The 18,350-nt window shown below is 44.4% G+C and overlaps 3 protein-coding genes across 7 annotated transcripts in view; 2 read left to right on the top strand and 1 right to left on the bottom strand.

The window, feature by feature from the left end:
- Positions 1-2,268, top strand: part of adck1 (aarF domain containing kinase 1) — a 49,254-nt gene extending 46,986 nt beyond the window's left edge. For both annotated transcript variants that reach the window (XM_040199578.2, XM_078089089.1), the window contains one exon: positions 1,761-2,268. In XM_040199578.2, coding sequence (XP_040055512.2) covers positions 1,761-1,920 — 160 coding nt within the window. In that variant the 3' untranslated portion in view covers positions 1,921-2,268. The remainder of the gene's footprint in view (positions 1-1,760) is intronic.
- Positions 2,269-8,268: 6,000 nt separating this feature from the next.
- On the top strand, positions 8,269-14,237 carry alkbh1 (alkB homolog 1, histone H2A dioxygenase). 4 transcript variants are annotated; one of them, XM_078089086.1, is made up of 6 exons: positions 8,269-8,469; positions 11,371-11,479; positions 11,882-12,044; positions 12,496-12,586; positions 13,323-13,482; positions 13,557-14,237. In XM_078089086.1, the coding sequence occupies exons 1-5, from the start codon at positions 8,284-8,286 to the stop codon at positions 13,350-13,352; spliced, it is 579 nt and encodes a 192-aa protein (XP_077945212.1). In that variant the 5' UTR covers positions 8,269-8,283; the 3' UTR covers positions 13,353-13,482; positions 13,557-14,237. The 4 variants fall into 4 exon arrangements, with proteins under 4 accessions (XP_077945212.1, XP_077945211.1, XP_077945214.1 ...); XM_078089085.1 differs by having other exon boundaries at positions 12,493-12,586; XM_078089088.1 differs by having other exon boundaries at positions 12,441-12,586.
- ldah (lipid droplet associated hydrolase) lies at positions 13,591-18,350 on the bottom strand. Its single transcript, XM_040199637.2, has 7 exons — positions 17,768-18,350; positions 16,762-16,896; positions 16,485-16,654; positions 16,164-16,404; positions 15,495-15,577; positions 15,184-15,360; positions 13,591-13,841 (listed from the first exon to the last, which is right to left on the bottom strand). Exons 1-7 carry the CDS (start codon positions 17,886-17,888, stop codon positions 13,704-13,706), a joined length of 1,065 nt encoding a protein of 354 aa, XP_040055571.2. The 5' UTR covers positions 17,889-18,350; the 3' UTR covers positions 13,591-13,703.

Below are 18,350 nucleotides of genomic sequence, written 5' to 3'. Positions count from 1 at the left end.
AGATAGACAAAGTATTGAAAGACTTTTTACTCTTTTTATCACTGTATGAAGTTTTCAGAGCAGAAGCCCCAAAAAAAAACGCCTCAGAGTGTAAAAAGTTGAACTAATGTAGTCTACTGTGTCCAGGTGAGACGGCATTAATTAGCTAGTTTAGTTTATATCAGTGCAGTAATTTGTGTGAATAAATTGTCGTTCTGAGTTAAGTGTTGTTGAGCAGATGCTATTCTGACATTCTGGTAGGAGCAGTTATCGATTCCCACCAATATCTTTTTCCTGATCACGGACCAGAACAAGTGGATGTTGCAGAAATGTTTAGTTTTTTTGGAGTGTTTCACTTGTCAGTATCGCAGGAAGCTGTTACCACTAATATCACGTCAGTGAGCCAGTGAATGTACTTACCTGTGAGTCTCTGATGGTTGATGGCAAGGTGATTCATTGCCATTATGGACGAATAGGTGAGGCGCTGGCTGGTATTATTAAAGATGACCTCTATCAGTGGTATAGGCCTCTTTCAGGAAAACCCTCATTTTCATGCAGGATAATCGACTCCACATGCATAGAAATACAGTGAGGTAGACTGGTCACAGATGAGGTTTGAGTCAGAAATCGTTTTTGAACAGAATTCTTGTAATGATGGGAAGGACTGCCGAATGGCTTCGACTGTCTGAGAGGAATCATTTATACCCTCCCATCACATAGAAGTAGGGTGGGGCAGCGTAGCATCTTCTTCATGTCCATTCATCGGTATTTGCCAGTGTAGATCTGTCAGAACCAAATGGTCAACTCTTTACATCCCAGGGACAGATGCTGAACAACCATGTATGTTGGTGTTTGAGATTACATCCATACAATGTTATCTCAACATACTGCAATACTGCATAAACATTCCTGTTTCTAAGGTACATCTGCAGGCGAGAGTCTGTTATTTGTTTGTGTTTCATTCTACTACATATCGCTTCCTCCTTCCTCCGTGTCTCAAATCTCCTCCTACTCGTGGACACACAACCCCCCCCCTCATATGTACTGTTATATGGGGCTGGAGTAGTAGCATGAAACATGAATATCAATTATGAGACGTGATTTATTGTTTGGTTATTAGTCGCTACCAGCTTGTAGTAATGCTCTGTTATTTATTAATTTATTGATGCCAATGATTTAGATTCACGCTATTTATTAACCACTTTCTTTCTCCTAAACTGAGCCCTCCATCACTGTGTATTTGTCTTATCTCCATGAGAGTTTGATATTGTATAACAGGTGAAATAGTAACACAATATCAACAATTATCTTTAGTCAATACAACTTTTTATGCTTTGATATCATTGAGTGATCCTCAGGCTCACAATGCAAACAAGCTGATGTTTAGCGTTTGCAACATGCCTCATACATCATAAGGCCATTTTTATTGACTTTTCCTTGTATTTTCTTGGAAAGCTGAGCCGCTTTGTTTGATCCATGTTACTTAAACACAAGTTATGTATTTCATGAATTGAGCAAATGAGACCCTAATAAAATATCCTGCGACCCCCCCCGGAGATCAATTCAATTGATTTTATTTTGTAGAGCCCAACATCGCAAATGACTAATTTGCTTCAGAGGACTTTACAATCGGTACACATGCAACATCCAATGGAAGGCCGGAGTGACTTGGCTGTAGGACAAACCTCCTTCACCCTCATGTGTTTGGATTCAACGAGAAGACGAGCGCATTTGTAAACCTTGAATTTGAACTCACCTTTGACCTTTTGCTCCTCTGACAGACACAGGAGGAGCAAGGCTCGGTCCTGGAGGAGGCGTATCCAGATCACCCTGGCCGAGTGCGTCGACCTGTGGACGCTCACCATGTATGAAGTGTTTCTGCGGCTGAGCGGCTCGCCGTTGGGACACTGGCTCACTGCTCTGCTGCCATTTCTGCACTGAGACATACCTGGACAATGGGACAGTTAACATCTGCTCATATACATTGTACATAGACCCCTGAATTCCACTTATCTTAATGATACGCTTTGCTACTGTAACGTACACAAGGACACCACTTATTAATGTCTATCAACACCAGGAAGCAACGATATTTCTCATCAACTTGAAACGTACTTGATCTGCCATCATACAGGGTTCCTGTTCTCACACTGCAGGGACACGCTTTGTTCCTAACACTTACATTGTAGTTTTCAATGACATGTTAAAGTGTATATCATCTGCACATGTGGAAGTGGTTGAATGTTTCCTCATTTCTGATAAATTAAAAGAAGTCATATGAGAATTCAAGTGGACGATTTCTGCTGACGTGTTTCATCATTTTTGACCTGATCATTGGAACCGTGGTGCAACACCTTCCTTCTAAGACAATAGCTGCAAATAATCGCAAATTACAATTTTGCCTCAGAGGGCTTTACAGTCTGTACACATACGACATCCTCTGCCCCGAAACCCACCATCGGCACAGGAAAAACTCCCCAAAAAGTGAAAAACCCCTTACAAGAGGGAAAAAAGGGAAGAAACCTTAGGGAGAAGGTCAGAGGAGGGATCCGTCTCCTGATGGACAGACTACAATGGATGCCATGTGTACAGGATGAACAATGTATAATACATGCAATTCCTATGACAGAAATGATTCAAGTAATTGTGAGTAGTAAGCCAGGCGCACAGCAGGACCACTGCAGGGGCAACCACCATCAGATAGAACCCCCATCTACAGAAGCCTGTGGGGAGGGAGAGCACAGAGACTTTAGGAGAGGGTAATGTCGGTTTATGAGTACAGTAATATGATTAATATCTAAAATAATGATGATGACAATGATGATGATGATGGCAGCAGCAGGCGTCAGCATGGCCACGGTAGGTGTCAGGACCAGGATCCTGAAGGAACCACGATCTACGGAGACCTGCTAGGGGAGAAAGCACAAAAAAAAAACTCCCGGAAAGAAACTGAATTAGTCATGTGCATTAATAAAACTTGAATTATGGTAGAACGAGAGCGTGAGAGAGGAGCTCGGTGTGTCCTAAGAATTCCCCCGGCAGTCTAAGCCTATAGCAGCTTAACTAAGAGCTGGTCCGGACTAACCTGAGCCAGCCCTAACTATAGGCACAATCAAAGAGGAACGTTTTAAGTTTTACTTTAAAAGAGCTGACCGAATCTGCCCCCCGGACTGAAAGTGGAACCTGGTTCCACAAAAGAGGAGCTTGATAACTGAAGGCTCTGTCCCCCAGTCTACTTTTTAAAACCCGACCCTTTAAATTCTATTCTTGATTTAACAGGGAGCCAGTGCAGAGAAGATAATACAGGAGTAATATGATCCCTTTTCTTAGTTCTTGTTAATACACGTGCTGCAGCATTCTGAATCAACTGGACAGGCTTAAGAGATTTACAAGAGCAGCCTGATAACAAAGAATTACAGTAGTCCAGTCTGGAAGTGACAAACGCATGAACTAATGTTTCTGCATCACTTTGAGACAGGAAGTTCCTGATTTTTGATATGTTACGTAGATGAAAATAGGCAGTCCTTGAAGTCTTCTTCATATGCGAGTTGAAGGTCATATCCTAGTCGAAGAGAACTCCCAGATTCCTGACGGTGCTGCTGGGTACCAGAGCAATTCCATCCATAAAAACTGTTATCACGTGACAGCTGGCTTCGAAGGCGCTCTGGGCCTATCAAGATAACTTTTATCTTGTTTATCCGTTTTTTCTGAGTTTAGCATCAGGAAGTTGCCGGTCATCCAAGTTTTGATGTCTCCAAGACATTCTTGAAGTCTTAACTAACTGGTCCGTCTCTTCTGGCTTGATCGACAGATACAGTTGAGTATCGTCTGCATAACAATGGAAGTTTATGCGGTGTTTCCTGATAAAATTGCCCAAAGGAAGCATATAGAGGGTAAATAAAATCGGTCCAAGTACAGAACCTTGTGGGACTCCGTGACCAACATTGGTGGTCTTTGAGGATTCACCGTTTACAAGCACAAACTGGGATCGATCCGATAAGTAGGATTTAAACCAGCTGAGTGCAGTTCCTTTGATACCAATTATGTTCTAGTCTCTGCAGCAGGATACAATGGTCTATGGTATCAAATGCCGCACTGAGGTCCAGCAAGACAAGAAAAGAGATGAGTCCTTGGTCCGATGCAAGTAGAAGATCATTCGTAATTTTCACCAGTGCTGTTTCTGAACTATGATGCGCTCGAAATCCTGACTGGAAATCCTGGAACAAAGCATTGTTTTGTAGAAAGTCACATAATTGATTTGCGACGGATTTCTCAAGGATCTTAGAGAGGAAGGGAAGATTAGAGATAGGTCTGTAGTTAGCCAACACCTCTGGAGCAAGAGTAGGTTTCTTAAGAAGAGGTTTAATTACAGCTATCTTGAAGGACTGTGGTACATGTCCTGTCAACAAAGACAGATTCATAATATCTAATAAGGATGTGCTAAATAAAGGAAAAACTTCCTTAAGCAGTTTGGTCGGAATCGGATCCAAGAGACAAGTAGAAGATTTAGACTTTGAAAATATAGAAGTCAGTTGATCAAGGTTGATGGAAGAGAAGGCATCCAAACAGGCATCAGGGCCCACTGCTGCATCCAAGGTTCCTACATCGGAGGACAGGTCGGCACTGGTTGAAGGCAGGAGACCATCAATTTTCTCTTTGATAGTCAGAATCTTATCATTGAAGAAGTTCATGAAGTCGTTCCTAGTGAGGTCCAGAGGAATCCACGGCTCGACGGAGCTGTGACTCTCTGTCAGTCTGGCTACAGTGCTGAAGAGAAACCTGGAGTTGTTTTTATTTTTCTCTATTAATGATGAGTAATAAGATGCTCTTGCGTTACGGAGAGCCTTCCTATACGTTTTAAGGCTGTCTTGCCAAACTAGCCTAGATCCTTCTGATTTGGTGGTACAATACTAATGTAGTGTGAAATTGAAATGTAGTACAGGTGTCGATAAACCTGTAATAAAGGCCGAAAGAATCCAAAACTAAATCTAGATGAAGAGAAAAGAAGTCATCAGTTTTTATACATTTACATTTCCAGTCAGAGTGGAAACCTCCTCTTCATCCAGAGGTGTTGTCTAACTAGACCTCTCAGATCCGATCCGATCCTCTAAGAACCCTGAGAAAGCCGTCGCAAACCAGTTGTGTCACTTTCTAACTAGACTGGTTTATTTGAGGACTTCAAACTGTGGCACAATTGTTACTTGTAGACTTGTTGGTGATTCTATGTCGCTTATCCTTCAGAGTATTCAACTTAAAGAGGTCCAGTTAGAGAAAATGTCTGGGTGAAAAATATAATAAATGGAAGAAAAGATTTTCCCCTTTAAGATAGATTGATAATTTATTGATCCCTCAAGAGGGAAATTTTGGTATCACAGCAGCATGTACAGGGAAGAAAATAGAATAAAAAGATACACCTTATATACAATAAAATAAGATAAAAATATTTTCAGTTTCACATTTGGACTCGATTAACAGTTAATTAACCCGATTATAAATAATGCATCTTATGTTTTTAGTAGTGCTCCCAGTAGGAGTAGTATGAACAGAAATCAGTCCGTCCACTCTGCATTAAATGCTGTCCACTTTACTGTTTTTGGAGCGCGCCATTTGTTCCTTACTTTCAAACCCTTCCCTTTCTCACTTTCTCCATCTTTTTCTCAAATGTTGCCATCTTTTCTTCCTAACGTTTTTTTATTTGTATAAATAGCCGCTATCTCTCATTGGCTGCAGTATTGAGACGATATTATCCTGGAAATGCAAAGACTCGATTGGTCGATTTGTTAGTGACCTCTGCTTTAGAGGGTGGAGAAGAGGCTGGTGAAAGACTGGGTACACCGCCAGTCAATCGCAGTGTAGACTTAGCAGATACACAACCATTGACAAATGGAGTCACCAAGTAACCTAACCCTCAGAGCATGTCGTTGGGAGGAAACCGGAGAACCCACAGAGAACCCACGCAGACCGATGGAGAACATGCAAAGTCCACGCAGACCGCTGACTTTTCTAGAACACGTGACCTTCTTGCGAGGCGACAACGCTGAGCAGCCCACCACCGCCAAATTCTACACTAGATTACTGCAATTTCTTTTTTCATCAGGCAGCTGCTCTCTCAGCCACTTGATTCAGAATGCTGCAGCATGTGTATTAACAAGAACTAATCAAAAGGATCATTTTACTCCTGTATTAACTTCTCTCTACAACGTGTGCATATGACAAGCAAGGAAGTGGAGGAAAAGCTTATCTTTTTTAATTTCATAAGTTCCTTACACACACAGAAACACAACAGTAAAATAAAGTTATGTAAACAGACCTGTAAACATAGACATTTGAAGAATGCAGTAGATGTAAACATAATAAACAAATGCTAAGCTAACCTCTCCTCAAACCTTGCTGGGAGTTACAGTTGTTACTAAATACGTGTCAGACAGGTTTCCACAGTACACTATGTTGTTAATTTATTCCACCCTTGCTGGGCCGTGTTCCTCGTACCAGCTCAGATTACCAGATGATTGGATGATTGACATCAGGCTATCTCGGTTCCTTGAAGGCGGATCGGCGCTCAAACGTCTCGTTAGTTTGAACCAGACTTCAGTCATCAGGATAACCGTCTCACGTCAGAAGGCGGAAGAGTCGATCACAGAAACCAGGATTTGTTAACAGTATAACGGCAAATAAAGTTAAAGGAAGAGCAGGAGATGATCATGAAGGCATATGAGGAGATAACATGTTCATTTGAATCATTTCTGTCAGATTAATTTAATGTATTATACATATTTCACGTTGTTCATTCTGTACGTCCATCGCGGTCTGTCCGTCCCTGGAGGACCGTCCTGTGTCTCTAAAGGTTTCTTCCCTTTATTCTCCCCATCAAACACCTTTCATTGTTTGGGGAGTTTTTCCTGTCGATGTGAAGGGTTCTGGACAGAGGACGTCACATGTGTTCACACTGTAAAGACACATGAGGCTAATTTGCGATATTGTGCGATAGAAAATAACATGAAATGAATCCTATAATGATGTTAAAGACTGACAGCGCCCCCTGGAGGCTACAAGCCCCACAAAGTATCACACACAAGTTAACGTTACGCGTGATGGTAAAATGTAACGGCTCATTTTAGTGCCTCGTCACTCTAATCAATCACATTATATCTATTTAAATGATGATCATCATCCAATGAGAATAAAGATCTCAACTCCTTCAGAGTATGTAGATGAAAACAAGCCCAAAGCATCAGATTGATACGAATGAACAGGATCTATGTATCAGCGTATGTATCATATGTATGTAGACGACCACATAGAACTAGTTTATTACATGTGTGTGAGAATCATTATAAATCCATCGTTCATCATCAGACATTTGATCAATTGAAGCAGTGAAATGTGGAACATCCAGAAGTCTGAGGGACAAGATGTGAGACAGTCCGTGGGACAGTATGAGAGACAGTCTGAGGCACAGTATGAGAGACAGTCCGTGGGACAGTATGTGGGACAGTATGAGAGACAACCTGCGGGACAGTAAGTGAGACAGCCTGCGGGACAGTAAGTGAGACAGTCTGCGGGACAGTGGACGCTCGGCTGCAGCGTGTGGTGTTCATCACGTAACGGGGAAATCTTCTTGTGAATAAATGATTCTGGTCCTCAGCATCTGTAGCGCTCGTACAGGACGTCATGGCGGCTAAACGGGTCTCTGATCTGGGAGAAGTCTCTCCCTATAAAACGTTCATCTAACTGATGTCGCTCCTTCATCAATGAGGACTGATGAACTGATCCAGCAGCTCAGATGAACCGGAGCAGCTTCAAGTTTTTCAATGTGTTGCTGTGGTGATTTAGACAAACCTGCTTTGGGGAACCGAAAAGCCTGAACTACGTCCTCTCATCCTGAAGATGATCCGGCTAACTCAGTTATCCACGTACAGGAACGGGGCTCTGGTCTCATCTCTCCCGGTTTGAGACCCACCAGGAGCTTCTGTCGGGTTTCTCTGCCATGTATCTTAATATGCTTGTGTTGTGGCTGATAGGGAGCTCAGTATTGTTTCTGCTTATTTCCAGTAGGAAAGCAGAACCCTCGTGTTTATTGTTTTGGCCTTTGAGACCCTGATGTCATTTGTTTAGAACTGGAAACGGTTCAGTAAAGAACATTACGGCTCGTCTGTCTCACGGACTTTCCCAGAGGCTGTAATAATGTATATGTATGTATAGGAAACGTTATTCAGTTATTTGTTTTCATTTATTTTGGGGGGGAGACAGTGTACTGACGGATCCACCCTCCGGGGCACAAAGTGGCGCTAATGCCCCAATAAGATGACTACCAACTGCCATAAACCTACAGAAGAAGAAGTGGATTACGTCATGGCTAAAATGGCAGCCTCCATGGCGGAGAGTGGGGAAGATGCATTTAGAAAAATATTCAAGTTTTACAAGAGAAGAAACCCTCCTCCAGATTTGAGCAATGTCATTGACTTTTCAAGAAGTGCACCGAGTGACCAGGTGAGATATAACAACTGAGATATGACGTGAGATATAACGTGAGATCTAAAGTGAGATATAACGTGAGATATAACGTGAGATGTGACGTGAGATGTGACGTGAGATATAACGTGAGATATAACGTGAGATATAACGTGAGATGTGACGTGAGATGTGACGTGAGATATAACGTGAGATGTGACGTGAGATATAACGTGAGATGTGACGTGAGATATAACGTGAGATGTGACGTGAGATCTAACGTGAGATATAACGTGAGATGTGACGTGAAATATGAAGTGAGATATAACATGAGATATAACGTGAGATATGACGTGATAACGTGAGATATAACGTCTCACACAAGAACTGAGATATAACGTGAAATGTGACGTCAGATATAACGTGAGATATGACGTGAGATATAACATGCAGCTGAGATATAACGTGAGATATGACGTGAGATATAACGTGAGATGTGACGTGATAACGTGAGATATAACGTCTCACACAACAACTGAGATATAACGTGAGATATAACGTGAGATGTGACGTGCAACTGAGATATAACGTGAGATATAACAACAACTGAGATATAACGTGAGATATGACGTGCAACTGAGATATAACGTCTCACACAACAACTGAGATATAACGTGAGATGTGACGTGCAACTGAGATGTGACGTGAGATGTGACGTGCAACTGAGATATAACGTGAGATATAACGTCTCACACAACAACTGAGATATAACGTGAGATATAACGTGAGATGTGACGTGCAACTGAGATATAACGTGAGATATAACAACAACTAAGATATAACGTGAGATATGACGTGAGATATGACGTGCAACTGAGATATAACGTGAGATATAACGTCTCACACAACAACTGAGATATAACGTGAGATGTGACGTCAGATATAACGTGAGATATGACGTGAGATATAACATGCAGCTGAGATATAACGTGAGATATAACAACAACTGAGATATAACGTGAGATATGACGTGAGATATGACGTGCAACTGAGATATAACGTGAGATATAACGTCTCACACAACAACTGAGATATAACGTGAGATGTGACGTCAGATATAACGTGAGATATGACGTGCAACTGAGATGTGACGTGAGATGTGACGTGAGATGTGACGTGAGATGTGACGTGAGATGTGACGTGAGATGTGACGTGCAACTGAGATATAACGTGAGATATAACAACAACTGAGATATAACGTGAGATATGACGTGAGATATGACGTGCAACTGAGATATAACGTGAGATATAACGTCTCACACAACAACTGAGATATAACGTGAGATGTGACGTCAGATATAACGTGAGATATGACGTGCAAGTGAGATGTGACGTGAGATGTGACGTGAGATGTGACGCGAGATGTGACGTGAGATATAACCTGGATGTGACGTGAGATGTGACGTGAGATGTGACGTGAGATGTGACGTGAGATGTGACGTGAGATGTGACGCGAGATGTGACGTGAGATATAACCTGGATGTGACGTGAGATGTGACGTGAGATGTGAGATGTGAGATGTGACGTGAGATGTGACGTGAGATATAACGTGAGATATAACGTGAGATGGTAAATGGTAAATGGACTGTACTTGTATAGCGCTTTTCTAGTCTTCCGACCACTCAAAGCGCTTTAACACTACATGACATCATTCACCCATTCACACCCATTCATACACTGATGACAGGAGAACCATACACAGTGACTCCTGCCATCAGTAACTACCATTCACACACTGTAGTCGCAGCTACAGGAGCAATGTTGGGTTAAGTGTCTTGCCCAAGGACACAACGACATGCAGGTTAGCCGGGCCTGGGATTGAACCCACAACCCTCTGATTGGAGGACGACCATGCTCCCCACTCACCCACAGTCGCCACAGATGTGACGTGAGATGTGAGATGTGACGTGAGATGTGACGTGAGATATAACGTGAGATGTGACGTGAGATGTGACCTGGATTGAAATAGTTTCCGTCCGTCTATCTTTAAAGCCGCTTGTCCTTCATGGGTTGCTGGGGGCTAAATTGGGGGGGGAGACGTGGATCCTTATTACGTCCACGTCCGATGTCATAAGTATGAGTATGAGAGACAGCCTGTGGGACAGTATGAGAGACAGTCCGTGGGACAGTATGAGAGACAGCCTGTGGGACAGTAAGTGAGACAGTCTGTGGGACAGTATGAGAGACAGTCTGTGGGACAGTATGAGAGACAGTCTGCGGGACAGTAAGTGAGACAGTCTGCGGGACAGTGGATGCTCGGCTGCAGCGTGTGGTGTTCATCACATCAGTTTGATCACAGGCATTCCTTTAGCAGGACGTTCATCTTTTACCTGGTCGATTGTCATGAGGACGCTCTCCATGTCCATATGTAGCTTTGTGAGATGCCCGTTTTGGGAAGAACTAAGGCAGTCAACTGGTTAATTCTTTGGAATAATTTCCTCATATTTGGACAGATATTTGCCTATGTCAGTCAATTGAGTTGGAATTATATGGCGAAGGCCCTAATGAACTACAATCCAGTAAAAGTGAGAAAAGATGTTAAGCGACGCTGTGATATTTGAATAAACCATTTATTTCATATATTATTTATCTGTGAGTGGCTTTAAAATATCATCTTCCATTATTATTTTTTTGATTGTCAATTAATAGTTTACTGGGGGGGTCTGCAAATCATGACCAGCCCCTCGCACAAAAAGTACTGGTGTATTATAATGTGACATACATTGTAGATGACATTGGGGGTTTTTCTGTGACAATCTTGGAAAGATTGTCCACTGTGAACGTTTGGTGCTTATTGTTTGTCTGCAAGACACTTCACAACAGTCTATATTTAAGCCGTCATTGGGTGTGTATGCGTGTCCTTGTCTGTGTGATTGACAGGTAGTCCCGGCTATACTGGACGTTGGTGGAGTGAGCGATGGGGAGGCTGCCAGGGTTGGATTACAGCCTGTCAGAGACTGGAGAGCCTTCGGCCTGCACGGCTACCCAGGTACACACAGGACAGACTGAGGGACGGGCAGTTAGGTAACAACATAACACGCTTTCATACCCAAACTAAACATGCAAACAAACACGGATGCATGACAAATGGAAGATACATTCAATGTGACTCACTGCTCAGCCGTGTGGAACCACAGCTGTCTGTGTAAACACTGAACTCTATGAAGATATTTAGCATATTGATTACTCAGTGAACACTCACACTCTGCTTTAAAGGCTCTGTGAGTTGTTTCCTTCTTTTCTTTCTTGTGTCACCTGACACGGGAGCATCTTTCCTTCCACAGGCACTGTGTCCCATGACCGTCCTGCAGGGACACAAGATGTATGATAACGGTTTGATCCTGACCCCAAATGTTCTCTTTGACTAAGTACTGTACTACTTTGTTTTCAGGCTTCACGTTTATCTCCAACCCGTTCCTGCGGGGCTCCAAACCCTTCTGGGTCACACAGTGTCTGAAGGTCTACCCTCAAAAGCCCAACGTCTGCAACCTGGACATGCACATGTCCCCCTCTGATACCGAGGACATTTGGGACAAGAGTGTTCTTAGCCTTAGGTAAGACATTTCTCCCTGAATGTCTCCCTGTGCGTCCACCTTCCGTGTCCATCGGACTCTTTCCTCATGTGGCTGCTGGTCAACATGCAGCGCCACGTTATACTGTTATCACACCGGGTAGACTCTGGACCACGGGTCTCTCTCCTCTCACAGTAAAATGATTCACTTAAGTCTCTGGGAGCACAGCGGCCTGCTGTGACCAAGCAAAGCGCTTTACGTTTGCTCGGCCTCAGCACACAGCTTCCCTCTGGTCAATCAGAACAGAGGCAATGCAAGTCCCTCTATTCACACAAACGTGGACACTTCAAAGCCTTGGGGCTGTAAACCCAGTTGAAGCTATTTAAAGTTTAATTTGAAGGGAATGGGGAAGAAGATATTTCTGATTCTGTATTTCAGACAATACTACACGGGACAGTTTAAACCGACAATGTAATCCGTCTGATCCCAGCAGTGGTTCTCCCTGTGGAAAGACACAAGCAAAGACTCTACTTGAGAAGCTGCGCTGGGTTACTCTGGGATACCATTACAACTGGGACACCAAGGTAATCGTGACATGACTACTAATGCTCTGATCACTCGTGTACAGTTTATTAGCATATCATTCACGTTTGATCTTTTTATTACAGAATGAAACTTGCTTTGAGTCCCAATCAGTTGTTTTTATGGGGAGTGTGCAAGAGAAGGTGCATGTTTCGATGTTCCCCCTCACATTCCTGTATGTTTCTACAGTGTTCACAGTCATAGTCAGGAGATGCACTCACTAAAGCAGAACCTTGGTCCAATGACCGAGACCCAGAACATCTGTCTGTAATACTTACTTTCAGAATAAAAGCAAATAATAGACCAAAATGAATAGAAACGCAGGCTACAGAGCTGTTTCAGACGCTGCTTTGAATGAGTTGCAGAAAGGGTCTCTATCATCTCATCGACCTCAGGTTGTACACACATGAATCACGTGATGCACTTGTGATGCACTTGTGATGCAGCGTCTGCGCTCGCAGCCCGGTTTGATAAAGTTGGATTTGTCCGCGTGCACTCGTCTGCTGCTCGTGGCTTGTCAGCAGGTGTGATGGAGGCTCCACACATCAGACACTTAAACCTTGATGTTTTCAGGTGATTTCATTTGTTTTAGAGATTTGGCCAAATGTCAGGAAACCGTTTGGCATCGAAGAAAGCGAGAAAAGGGTCCAGGCTGCTCTTCTTGTACAAACCTCAACCCCTCCTTTTCGTTTGGCTGTTCCCAGACGTACTCTGCCAACCACTACACTCCTTTTCCAGCGGATCTCCACTCGCTGGCCTTCCACGTAGCATCGGCATGTGGCTCCCCGGGCTTCAACGCACAGGCTGGAATCCTCAACTACTACGGGTGTGACTCCTCGCTGGGAATACACGTGGACGAGTCCGAGTTGGCTCACAGCCGGCCTCTGCTGTCCTTCAGGTGAGAGGAGACGCTCAGCAGTGCTCAGTGCCGTGGGACAGAAAAGGTACAAATCCTGTTTTCTGTCCCCATAGTTTTGGGAGGTCCGCGATCTTCCTTTTGGGAGGCAGCCGCAGACAGGACCCCCCGACCGCTATGTACGTTCACTGTGGGGACGTGATGGTGATGTCGGGACCGAGCCGGCTCTTTTACCACGCGGTCCCACGCATCGTGGCACCACCTCAGGGTCGGCCGGTGTTTGAGGCGGAGAGCTGCAGCCCGGCCTCCTCGGAGCGGGACTGGGCAGCGTGCTGCAGGTACATGCAGGGCTCCAGGGTGAACGTGACCGTCAGACAGGTGCTGGGGCCTGGACAGAGCTTCTGCCTCAAGGACTGATGCAGACCAGAGGGGCACCGCCAAGAGGAACTCGCTTCAGCAGAGACATTGGCACCGGCGCCGGCATTTGCAATGATATCGTGTTACAGAATGAAGTGTTTTACGTGACTACTGAGGAATAAATAAGCCGGTCCCCTAAAGCAACAGCATTCAGGTGTCCGTGTGCACGTGGCCACACACTGGCCACCGTTACTGATAACAAAGGATTCCTCACCACAGGTTACATGTGGACGCTGGGGGCTGTTTTACAATTCAAAAGGTGAAGATTCTCGGGAGGAATATCAAAGCATGGTGCATCAGTTTGATGTATTCATGTTTAAAAGAATGTGTGTGTGTCTCCAAAGAAATAAAGTGAAAATGAAATGACAATATGAGATACAGAACGTTAAAGATTCATTTATTTTTTGTAGCCAATAATCTCAAATTACGGAATGATTTACAATGCGTTCAATGCAGAAGACGGAAATGATTTCTATACTGAACGTACTCAAACAGCAAGGTCGTATTACTGCCAATACCAGCTGTAGATTAACAATGAGAACACACGTACTAATGATGTCAGACATGGAACCTAAAGCTTTCCCACTAGTTTCTGTTCAGTCATTCCAGGTGTTGCTCGATAGTGGAGGTCACAGGAAACTGACTGACTCCATGTGAGACGGCTGTAAGGTAAGAAATGTGTTGCTGGGGTCTGGAGGGTCCGGTCGGGGCCTCAGTGACCACACAGCCGGATAATGCACGGGACAGATAACGGGAAACATTAGGATTATATACCGTTGGTGACTCACTGATATATTATATTCTCTGGGAAGAAGCAAAGCCAGCGGTCAACATTAATGGGACAAAGAATTAGGACATTTTCAAAATGATTCAAAAATCCTCCTGAAATGAGATATTTTATACATATTGAAGTTAAACTGAATTTTTATATTTAGCTCATTCTCAAACCTGAGTGAGCCCCAGGAAGGTTTGACCCCAGCTGTCAATCATTTAACTGTTCCACGTTAAACGTAGTAAACATGTTCACATCTCTACCAGTAGGGGGCACAACACGTATTTAAACCCGATTTATTAAGGTTTAGTTGTGTCTTGTTACTGAGACAGATTCATTTAATGCTTGTCTTTCTAATTTGATATCAATGGTTCATTTGAAACCATCGTGTATTTATGTCATAAAAGTGAGTGTTCATTAAGCAATAAATGATAAGTAGATAAATGAATCAATGTTGACATTCCCTCAGCACTAAGCTCGCTGGATCAACCAGTCCACGTCAGCCAGAGTCCACGTCAGCCAGAGTCCACGTCAGCCAGAGTCCACGTCCTCACGTCCCCACGGAGCCATTTAAATAGCATTCTTGCCACGTCTCCCCCTGCATCCAGGACGAAGGCGTGGCGGAACCTGTTCTCACACAGTCGGAAGTTCCCACGAGGAAAGTCCTGCTTGATGTCATGATAATACTGGACGGGGCACCAGTGGTCTGAAGCTCCATAATAAAACAATAGCTGCAAGAGGGAACACGAGTAGTTTACAGCTGACGGAACACAGACGGATCACTGGGCTTGTTGACCCCGTGTGGCGTTCATGTTATCAATGGAATACTATGCGGTGCAGGCAAATACGTTGAGGCCTTTCCTACCTTGTCAATGTTTTTCTCTATAGTGATGTTGTCTCGTTCCATGACCGTCCTCATTTCCTGACCCCCCATGTACATGGCGTTAACTACAAAAAGAAACAAATCACACCGGTTCATTTCTTTACATCAGACACTCTAGAATTAGGAAATGACAAACATTCCATATCATTTAGGTGACGCTTTTATCAAAAGACTTTTGTTTTTGGTGCCTTGCTCAGGGACACTTTGACCTGGAGCAGCTGGGGTTCCCAGCGCTCCCTCCCCTCCATGCGCCAATGTAATGTAAATGTCCCTGAGCACAGATCTCATCTGAGAGCAGCTAGAGGCCCATTGAAACAGTGTAAACTGTATTGTTACTACAGCAGGGAAGCAGCTGCACCTTTCTGTATTATGATCATCAAGGAACAGCGCAGACTAATCAAGCACACATGCCTCCAATTGGTAATGTTTCGGAACCAAAAAACTTCTGAACTTAAAGAAATGAAAGAAGCCCCACGTGTGACGTGTGAGCAGAACGTGTCCAAGCAGCTTTCTGCTAATCTGTCCCCTTGTGTCAGTAGAGATCCTACGTAGAGTCTTCGTTTGCACGCCTAAAAAGAATCATATAGCGATCACTGTAGCCACCTGAGAACTAAAATACTAAAGTGAAGTGGTGACCAAATAGGAGCCAACCTGCACAGTCTCCGCTGAGTAGAGCAACAGTAGGCTGGACTACAGCGCCATCCAGGGAGCGGATGCTGCTGAACGCCAGTCTAATCAGGCCTTCCTGGAGCGCCGCGGGCAGCAGGGAGAGCAGGAAGACGGCCAGGTAGGCCAGGTAGCGCATGTGACACAGCACAGGGGTCATGACCTTCCCCTGAGGAGTCTCAGCCATGCGCTCGATGGTGGGAAACAGCAGGACGGCTTTTATGATCTGCATGAAAGGACGGATTAAGAAGGTACAGCCACGGGTGTTCACACTTGGTATTTCAACGAGCCGCCCGGGGAACTCGCCTTGAGTTTAGGATTTCTCTTCATGATGTCCAGAATAATGTAGCAGCCGATGGAGTGTCCCACCAGCACCAGGCTGGTTTCTCTGGGAACGTGTCTCCTGATGAAGGCCAGCTTGTGTTCAATCTGCCCGTTCAGACCAAACACGTCACGCTTTGCCGCTGAGAAGTTATCTATATGGAAAGAGGTGTTAAAAGACTTCATTTTTATTTTTTATTTAGTATCATTCGAATGTTCTCTCTACCAATGAACTTGGAACAATTCTCAGAAGGTTGCAAACCTTCAACCATGTCCATGGAGTGTGGTGGCTCGCAGTGGCCTGCGTGGCTTACAGCCCACACTGGGTGGCAGCAGCCAAACATACTGTAAAGGGTCTGCATGAAGGTTCTGTAGAAGCCCACTACACCAGGGTTCCCTGTATGGATCACACAGAAGATCAGCGTCACACGATCAGAGTAAAAGCTCAAAACGGTTTGCTCTTTGTCACCTTCTTCTTCCCTGGCACCTTTCAACTCCTTCACTTTTAGCAATTAAACCGTTTAAAATATTCCGCTCCTTTAGGACATTTCTTTAAGGACTCTTCAGCCTTCTAGCTCTTATAATTGGATTTATATGAATTAAAATCATTAACTTTTCAAATCCTCTCAAACTTCAACTTTCAGATTTTTCTGCTTGGCCAATCTCGTAGCTACAGACGCCATTCAAACTGTAAACGTTTACAAAAGTCATTTTATATTAAACAATCATCTTTTTGGTATCTATTTTACTTCACTGGTTTGTCCCTGTGGCACACAGCGAGGACCTGATGCTCCAAACAGGGTTCAATTACCTCACCCTCCTTCAGTGAAGCAACCTGAAAGGTTTCACGTTGTTTACTTTGAAGTATAAATGTGTTTTTGTCAAACAGACATTGGGGACAACCACTGTCTGTCCCCCAGGTAGGACATACATGGCAGAAGCGTTCTGCAGAGACAGTGACGTCTTTGCTGGGTGGGTTGTTTTAGTCATCGTCTTTGCTGTGATTTGATTGGTTGGTTAGTCCCACGTGGTCTTTTCCTCGTTGTTTGATATGGATATGAAGTGAACAGTATTCAATGGGACTTATTTGAAGCGTTTAATAACCCGTTTGCACCAGTCTCTGGCTCGTAGAATATGACTAATACACCAAACAGTACCCGCATTTATGCTGCTATTAATACGACTAACAGCATCACATCTGTATCTTAAGCAGGGACCGGGTCCAACATGAGCTCATACCGCATCCGCTAATGCTAAAATGTACCAACCTGGTACGATGAGGAACAGCAGCTGGTGTCCGGAGTGTAACCGAGTGGGACCGAACTTCAGGACCTCGGTGGCGGCTCCGCAGCAGAAGCTGAAGTCCGTCCGCGGCCCCGCGTCGTCCATCTGGGACTCACCGCGTCACCTCGCGGCTCGTATCGACCCCTGCGAGCACCTTCACGCGCATGACGTTACGCAACGACACGCCGCCGCGTCCAAAGGTCCGGTTCGCCCCCCATAGCGGGATGCTAGCTGCATGCTAACGCTGCTGCTCGCCTACCGACGCAGTAGGAGCTCTTCTTCTTCTTCTTCTTCTTCTTCTTCTTCTTCCTCCTTTCGTTTACTGGCAGATCGCAACCAACTTAAAGGTGCGTATACCGCCACCTGCTGCACAGGCGTGTGAGGCCGGTCACGGCCTCCCGTCTACATCCCGCTGTAAAGCCCCGCGTTCCTAAGGAACAGAAATACTGCCTTCATTACTGCCTCCTTCCCTTTCCCACCACCTAAGTCCCAGCCCCGCTCCGTCTCCCTGACACTACCATACAACACCACCCTCTCCTTATCACACCTCCCACAGACAAACAGTAC

Source organism: Gasterosteus aculeatus, chromosome 15 (assembly GCF_964276395.1).
Source record: "Gasterosteus aculeatus chromosome 15, fGasAcu3.hap1.1, whole genome shotgun sequence".
Classification (NCBI taxonomy): domain Eukaryota; kingdom Metazoa; phylum Chordata; class Actinopteri; order Perciformes; family Gasterosteidae; genus Gasterosteus; species Gasterosteus aculeatus.
The sequence above is the reverse complement of the archived record's forward strand: the minus strand, read 5'-3'. Positions and strand labels throughout refer to the sequence as shown.